The sequence below is a fragment of the Lynx canadensis genome, chromosome B1, assembly GCF_007474595.2.
Source record: "Lynx canadensis isolate LIC74 chromosome B1, mLynCan4.pri.v2, whole genome shotgun sequence".
NCBI lineage: Eukaryota > Metazoa > Chordata > Mammalia > Carnivora > Felidae > Lynx > Lynx canadensis.
Genome location: NC_044306.2, coordinates 161,262,962 through 161,271,309, shown reverse-complemented (window position 1 = coordinate 161,271,309; position 8,348 = coordinate 161,262,962). Strand labels below are relative to the sequence as shown.

At 39.4% G+C, this 8,348-nt stretch overlaps 1 protein-coding gene across 4 annotated transcripts in view; it reads left to right on the top strand.

The window, feature by feature from the left end:
- The first annotated feature begins 345 nt into the window (after positions 1 to 345).
- Positions 346 to 8,348, top strand: part of EXOC1 (exocyst complex component 1) — a 62,034-nt gene continuing 54,031 nt past the window's right edge. Inside the window, exons 1-3 of one of the 4 annotated variants that reach the window (XM_030313841.1) lie at positions 361 to 508; positions 2,139 to 2,347; positions 4,948 to 5,081. In XM_030313841.1, coding sequence (XP_030169701.1) covers positions 4,958 to 5,081 — 124 coding nt within the window. In that variant the 5' untranslated portion in view covers positions 361 to 508; positions 2,139 to 2,347; positions 4,948 to 4,957. Of the gene's footprint in view, positions 509 to 549; positions 675 to 2,138; positions 2,348 to 4,947; positions 5,082 to 8,348 lie in introns of those variants that run through there. The other 3 variants (XM_030313840.2, XM_030313843.2, XM_030313842.1) reach the window with 3 other exon arrangements.

The following is an 8,348-nucleotide window of genomic DNA, read 5'->3' as shown; positions in this document are numbered from 1 at the left end:
TTAACCGACTAAGCCACCCAGGTGGCCCCCCTCAAAAATTCTGATTTAGTTTATTTACAGTCTCCATGCTATAAGTAGAAAGGATCTAGAGTTAACAGAGCTTTACATATACAAAAAGGAAAACAATCAGAACTCTTCTTAAATTAAGTTGCGGAGAATACCTGAATAACTCTTCTAAGGAAAGTAATGTCACACAATCCCAAATTCCGAAGTGTCGTCAATCTCCGAGCGACAGAGACCCCGCCCCTGCCAGTCCTTGATACGCCCCTCCAGCGAGACTTTGCCCCGCCTCACCACGCCCATCACCGCCTGGCCTTCCTTCTCTACGGGGTCGACTTCCGGCGTGGTTTGTCACGTGCCCGGAAGTGGGAAGTGGTGGCGGAACGGCAGCTACCTGGTCACGGCTAAATTGACGGGCTCATCCTAGTAGCGGTGGCCGTCGGGGCCCTGTCCTGTCTCCGTCTTGGAGGACCCGCCTCGGCACAGCCGGGCTCGGTCCAGCCTTGTGGTAAGCCCTGGGCCGCGGCTGCCCGGTAGTTCCATCGGCGCGGAGAGACTAGCAGACAGGCGGGCGCCAAGGTCTGAGGCAGCGTTTCAGCCCATCTGTTGGCTCCGCGTCCGGGGTCGGGTACCTCTCACTCCTCTGTCTGGCCTCCCTTTCGCCCCGTGTCTGGGTAAGGCGCAAAGCCCGCTAGGAGCATCCACCAGCTCCCTGCTGCCCTGCGGGCTAACCGCAATCCTCACACATCCCTTCCTGGTTTCATCCATAAGAACCAGATTTCACTTGTGCAAAACGGCCGTGATCGTTTGTGTTTTGGCGTGGACCAGGAGAGGAGGGCGTAACAGTGCCTTCTTTGTCCAAATACACATTTCTTCTAAATCTTTAAGGCGCATTCCCCTGTCTCTGTGCACAGTTTTCTGGATGACAATGCCTCCGTTTGCTGTGTTGTCTCGATAGCGTACGGGGCGCAACCCACGCGGGCACTCACATTGACAAACTCTTTGTCACCCTGTGTAATGGTCCAACTGAGTTTAAGGAAACAAGAACCAACACAGTAAGCAGTGGCTGACTGCTTCTGGAACGTGGTCAGACGTGGATTCTTTTTTTTTTTTTTTTAATTTTTTTTTTTTTACATTTATTTATTTTTGAGAGACAGAGACAGCATGAGCAGGGGAGGGGCAGAGAGAGAGAGAGTGAGACACAGAATCAGAAGCAGCAAGCTCCAGGCTCCGAGCTGTCAGCACAAAGCCCGATGCGGAGCTTGAACCCACTAACCGTGAGATCATGACCTGAGCTGAAGTCAGAAGCTCAACTGACTGAGCCACCCAGGTGCCCCGAGACGTGGATTCTTAAACCCGGAAAATAGCTTTAGAGGATTTCTAGTGATTTATTCCCTGACTTACACGAAAATACTCTAAAGACTCGACCCTTAGGATGTAAATGCCACGAAGGCACGGCTGTTCTTGTCTTCATGAACATGTCTGTCATACTCGCTTCTAACCTGGAACAGTGCATTGCCCTTAGTAGGCATCAGTATTTGCTGAATAAATAAGGGTGCCATAGTGCTTTTCATTATGCCTAGTTCCTTTATGAGGTATAACCAGTCCTCTCTTGCTTTACACTTACCTTACACTCAGTTGTTGATTTTGTCCAAAGAGGGATGGTGTGGTAAACGTTGGCCACTATCAGCCACTCATTTGACCAGTTTTTGTTATTCAGTTCAGGTTATCTCAAGAGGTACTTGCTGACTACGTAAGAAAGAAGACAGAACCTTGCTGGAGCACCTCTTCCTCTCTCTTTCAAGAGAGTTCTTGAGATCTCTAAGCTTATGATCTCATGGACCAATTGGACTGCAAGTGCCTGATTGTTTAGTAAATAGGGAAGTTCCTTAGCAATTGAAAGAAGAGATCAATTTGGATTAAGATGTTTATTGAATCAATTTCATATAAACCATGAAGTGTAATTAGGGTTTGGTTAGATGATATTCCCTGCATGGAAAAGCACCTAAGCAAAGATTTAAAGACTGCACTGAGCAGAGGGCTTGGAGTGGAAGATTTGTATATGGGAACCTTAGGAAAATGTTGAGCGGTGGCATGTTGTGATGAAAGCTATGTTTTAATATTATTTGTTTATCAAGGGTTTGGAGGTTGCGGAAGCTTGCAAAGAGATAACCTTTGGACTTGGTTGATGTGAACCTGGATTAATGTGTTAGCAGTGGGAACAGAAAGGAAGGGTAAATTATATATAGATGAGAAATCAGCAGAACATGGCAGCAGATTTCGTGCTGACAATGGAGGAGGATAATCAAATATGACAGATTTTGAACCTGGACATTTGCTTACAAATGTGAGTTGGAAAGGGAAATCTTAGGAAAACTATAGTTGTCATGTTATTTGGTGCTATCATTTTGCTTAATTTTGAAATGCCCGCTAGGTCTTTGCCAAGTTCTAGGAATACACAGATGAATAAGGTATGATCTTTTCCTACAAAGAGCTACCTTTAATGTGGGAGAGAATTCAACTAACTAGAAATTATGGTTTGTAAGTGCTATGTTAGCTGAGTAGAGGGGAAGTGTTTGAGAAATATAAAAGGAATTATTCTTCTTGTATGTGTGATTATTTCACAGAAGAGGTGACATTTTAGCAGGATCTTGGAAGAATGGGTTGGAATATTTAGGGGAAAAAGAATACCAGGAAAAGGAAATTGCATGAACAAAGCCCAGAGATAGAAATGTAAAGTGGCCATTATGCAGTGTATCTTGGACATCGGGTGGAGTAGAGCTTTTAATGCAGTGTCTAGGCCCTAGAACATATTAAGTGATTAGTAACATGGACACAAATTTTTTGCAATAGGTGGAATAGAGGTTAGGATGGGTGAAGATGTAATGAGATGGAGAAGAAAACAATTGGGGAAAATTGGCTTCTATAGCCTCTGCAGGGTAGATGGTGACATCATTTGCAGAGAGGGTGGAGGCTGACAGTAGAGTTGGGAATTGAAGGTGAATAAAGATTTGCAGCACACTGATGGGGAGTAGGAAGGGGTCCTCAAAGGAAGTGTTAAAGGATTGTGGAGCAACACTGAAAGTCTAGCTTTGACTGGATTTAGATACTTGTAATGAATGCAGTGAACATGAACATATGGCCTTCTTGAGTGGTATATGGTATCCCATGAGAAGTGGAGAAAAATACAGTTCATGGAAATTGATAAAACATGGTGAACAAGTCCACAGAGTAAGATAACTGAAGGAGACAGTGTGAGTGAATGCTACCTGCAGGCTAAGTGGAAAAGAAATTAAGCTTGGAGAGGCCAGGTAGATGATAACAGGAAGGAGAGGTAGGTCAGAAGACTAGAGGCTAAGATGAGGTGCAAAAGGAATGAAAGTTGGAAAATGTGATTTTTTGTGAGAAAAGCAATTTTCTGAGTTGGAGCAGAGATCGAAGTTTCACAGATTGAGTAAAGTATAGGTGATAACCTAGTTTCCAAAAATGGCATCATATTGTAAAAATTCATTCTGTGTCATTTATTTCAAACTCATAATTTCTTCGTTTTCCCATATAAAGGGTGTTAGAAGTTAATTTCCTAAGCACGCTTACCTGTATGAAGTATTACACATTTACATTGGAAATAGTAATATATACACAAATATATATATTTCAAAATAAAGTTGAAAAGACATTTTTAAAAATATCTAACTTAAGTTGATATTTGAAAAAAGACATTGAGTTAAGTGAGAAAAAGGAGGTAAGTGGAAACCTATTTCTTTATGATAGCTTTATTGAGATATAATTCATATGCCATAAAATTTACCCACCTAAGCATATAATTCAGTAGTTTTTAGTATATTCACAAGGTTATATAACCATCAGTACTAATTCAAGAACATTTTCATCACCCAAAAGAAACTCCTTTCTCGTTAACAGTCACTCCCCATTTCTCCTTGCTCCTACCCCTAGCAACCATAAATCATTCTGTCTTTATGGGTTTGTCTACTCTGAACATTTCATGCAAACAGAATCATAAAATATGTGGTCTTTTAACTGGCTTCTTGCACTTAGCATAGTATTTTCAAGTTTCATCAGTGTTGTAGCATGTATCAGTATTTCATTTCTTTTTAATGACCAAATAACATTCCAATGTGTAGATATTCATTTTGTTGTATCAGTTCATTAGTTGGTGGATATTTGAGTTGTTTCTATGTTTTGTCTATTGTGAATAATACTGCTATGAACATACATGTACAACATTTTGTGTGGATGTATATTTTCAGTTCTCTTGAGTATATACCTAGGAGTGGAATTGCTGGATCATATCGTAATTTTATATTTAACTTTTTGAGGCACTGCCAAACTGTTTTCCAAAGTGGCTGCACCATTTTACAATCACCAACAATGTATGAAAGAGTTCCTTTTTCTCCACATCTTTACCAACACTTGTATTTTTAATTTTAGCCATTCTGGTGGGTATAAAGTGGTAGGTAGATACATATTTGATTTTGGTTTGCATTTACCTAGTGGTTAATGATGCTGAGCATCTTTTCTTGTGCTTATTGGCCATTTGTGTATTTTCTTGAGAGAAATGTCTATTCAGATCCTTTGCTCAGTTTTTAATTGGGTTATTATTTTTTATTGTTGAGTTATAAGAGCTCTTTATATAGAAAATTAATATTCAAAAATTGAGCATGGGTTTTTTTCTTAAAAAAATTTTTTTTGTATCATAGTATTTGCTAAGCACTTCTAAAGATTTTAAAGTTTGATAACACTGGTTCTCTAATTTCCTTTCCAAACATAAAGCTTTTTATTTTTATGGTATAGATATGTTGATGTATTAAATCATTCTTCCTATGCTTATTAGCTATAATAAGATCATTTTTTAAATTACAAATGGGACAATGAAGGACAGAATGATTTTGAGAATAAGCTTAATATCTATACTCTCAATTTTTTTAGCTGATTAAAAATGACAGCAATCAAGCATGCGTTACAAAGAGATATTTTTACACCAAATGATGAACGCCTGCTGAGTATTGTCAATGTCTGCAAAGCAGGAAAAAAGAAAAAGAACTGTTTTCTGTGTGCCACAGGTGGGTATTTAGTAAGAAAAAGCTCTTGTTTGGCATTCTTTTATTGTTTTAGTCCCTAGGGGACTTTTCCTCCTTGTTTTTAAAATTCTCGTTGTCTCTATAATTGGAAAAACTGTTGGGCCAACAAATTCATTTTTTTAAATTGTCTTTAATTAAGGGGCGCCTGGGTGGTTCAGTCAGTTAAACATTTGACTCTTGATTTCGGCCCATGTCATGACCTCACACTTCGTGAGATCGAGTTGAGTCGGGCTCTGCACTGACAGCACCAAGCCTGTTGGGATTCTCTCTCTCCCTCTCTCTCTGTTCCTCCCTCCCTCGCTGCCCCTCACTGCCCCCCCCCCAAAATAAATAAATAACTTAAAAAAATTGTCTTTAATTAAATACTGAGTAGATACCAAAAAATCTATGCCATATATATAAGGTGTGAAGACTAGCCATACAGTGAACACGTGTGCTCACTACCCAGTATAAGAAGAATATTACCATTACCTTTGAAGTGTCCTGTGTGCCCTTTCCATTAAAAAAAAAAAAAAAGTTGTTTTTTTGTTTTTTGTTTTTTTGAGAGAGAGAGAGAAAGAGAGAGAGAGAGAGCGCACATGAGCTGGAGAGGGGCAGAAAGAGAGAGGGAGAGAATCCTACGCAGGCTCCAAGCTGTCAGTGCAGAGCCCAATGTGGGGCTCAAACCCATGAAACCATGAGATTATGACCTGAGCTGAAACTAAGAATCCAATGCTTAATCGACTGAGCCACCCAGGCATCCCCTGTGTGCCTTTTCCTAATCCCATTCCCTTTCCTCACTTATTAAGAGGTAACTGGTATCGTGAATTTTGGTTTAGTCTTTCCTTGCTTTTCTTTATCATTTTACTATCTGTCTGTATTTGTTTGTAATCTCAGATAACATATTGTTTAGTTTTGCGTTTCTTTGAAATTTGCATGAATTGAATCCTAGTGCATATATTCTTTTGTGACTTTTTCCACTCAGCATTGTGTTCATGTTCATGACTTTTATTTCCGTTCTTTCATATAACCATAATTCTTTGATTTTCACTCCTATGAGTGTTCTACTCTATGAGAGTACCATTTATTTACATATCCTACTAGTGATGAATATTAGGTTTGTTTTCAGGTTTTACTGTTTAGACAGCCCTTCTGTGAGCATCTTTGTCCTTGTCTCTTAGTGTATACAGGCAAGAAGTTTCTAGGATAGATACCTAAATGTATGATTGTTGGATTATAGGTATGTGAATGCTCAACACTACTGTACTACCAGATTTTTTTCAAAAGTAGTTACACTGGCTTTCAATCCCACAAGCAGTATGTATTTTGTCTTCTTTCCCCACATCCTAGCCAAAACTTGGCTTTGACAGACTTAAGCGTGTGAAATATCTCATTGTGGTTTGAAATTTCATTTCCCTGTTAATAATGAATTGATGAATTAAATCTTTTCATGACTTTATTGGCCACTTACTTTCCTTGTTTTAGAAATTTGTCTTAAAGCCTTTTGCTCATTTCTCTCTTGTGTTGGTTGTCCTTTTACTAATTTGTACAAGTTCTATATATTTACTGATTTTATGTTGGTTATATGCATTCCAGTTTGTGCTTTGTGTATTAGCTTTTTATGATGCCTTTTAATGAAATTTCTAAGTTTAGTAAAATCAAATCAATCTGATCCTTTATGGCTTCCGCTTTTGTTTAAAAATTTTTTCAATGTTTTTGAGAGAGAGAGACAGAGCACAGGCAGGGGGAAGGGGGAGAGAGAGGGAGACACAAAATCCGAAGCAGGCTCCAGGCTCTGAGTTGTCAGCAGAGAGTCCGACATGGGGCTTGAACCCAGAAACTGTGAGATCATGACCTGAGCTGAAGTTGGATGCTTAACCAACTGAGCCACCCAAGTGCCCCTCAAATAAATATAAGTGTTTAAAATATACATGTATGTATATGTATGTATAATACATACATATACATACATACACACTTCCCTGGAGTAATAAAAGTATTCTCCTACACTGTATTTTAAGATTTTTATAATTTTGGGGCACCTGGGTGGCTCAGTCGGTTAAGCATCCGACTTCAGCTTAGGTCATGATTTCACAGTTGATGAGTTCGAGCCCCGCGTCGGGCTCTGTACTGACAGCTCAGAGCCTGGATCCTGCTTTGGATATGTGTCTCCCTCTCTCTGCCCCTCCCTGCTCACACTCTGTCTCTCTCTCAAACATAAACATTAAAAAAAATTAAAATTTTTATAATTTTGCCCCTCATGTTTTAGTTTTTAATTTAACTGTGTCCGTGTTTGTAGTGATGAATGTGAGTGTGCCTATTTCTGGGTTCTCTTTTATATCTGGTTTTTATTTTGTCTTGTTTTGATTGTTTATTTTTCCACTTATTTTAGAATCAATTTGATAAGTTCCAGATTTTGTTGGGATTTTAATTAGAATTGTTTTGAATATGTTGTTCAGTTCGAAGAGAACTTGCACTTTCATAATATTGAGTCATTTTGTCAATGGACAGGGTGCAGTTCTCCATTTATCTAGGTCTTCTTAATGCCTTTCAATAAGTTTTAGCGTTTTAAAAATTCTTTTTTTAATGTTTATTTATTTTTGAGAGAGAGAGAGAGTGAAAACAGGGAAGAGGCAGAGAGAGGGAGACACAGAATCTAAGGCAGGCTCCTGGTTCTGAGCTTGACAGCCTGACGCAGGGCTCGAACTCACGAACTGCAAGATCATGACCTGAGCTGAAGTGAGATGCTTAACTGATTGAGCCACCCAGGTGCCCTAGTTTTAGAGTTTTAAAAGGCTTTCAAGAAGTTGTATAGTTTTAAATGTTTTTCACCTATGTTGTATTTATTCCTAGATTTTTTGATACGATCATAAATAATTTATTAGCATTAATATATTTTTGAAGTTTATTTTGAGAGAGAGAGAGAGAGTGAGCATGCACATATGAGCAGGGAAGAGGCAGATAGAGGGTGAGAGAATCCCAAGCAGGCTCCATGCTGTCAGCCCCAACTCCGGCTGGATCTCCCAAACTACGAGGCCATGACCTGAGCCAAAATCCAAGAGTCGGATTCTTAACTGACTGAGACACCCAGGCACCCCAGCGTTAATACATTTTTAAGACTTTAATTTTTTTAGAGCAGTTTTAGGTTTACAACAAAATTGAGGAAGGAGGTACACACATTTCCCTATACCCTCTGCCCCCACATATGTTTGGCTTCCCCCTTTATCAATACCACTGGCAACATTGGCAATAATTTGTTACCAAGAATGA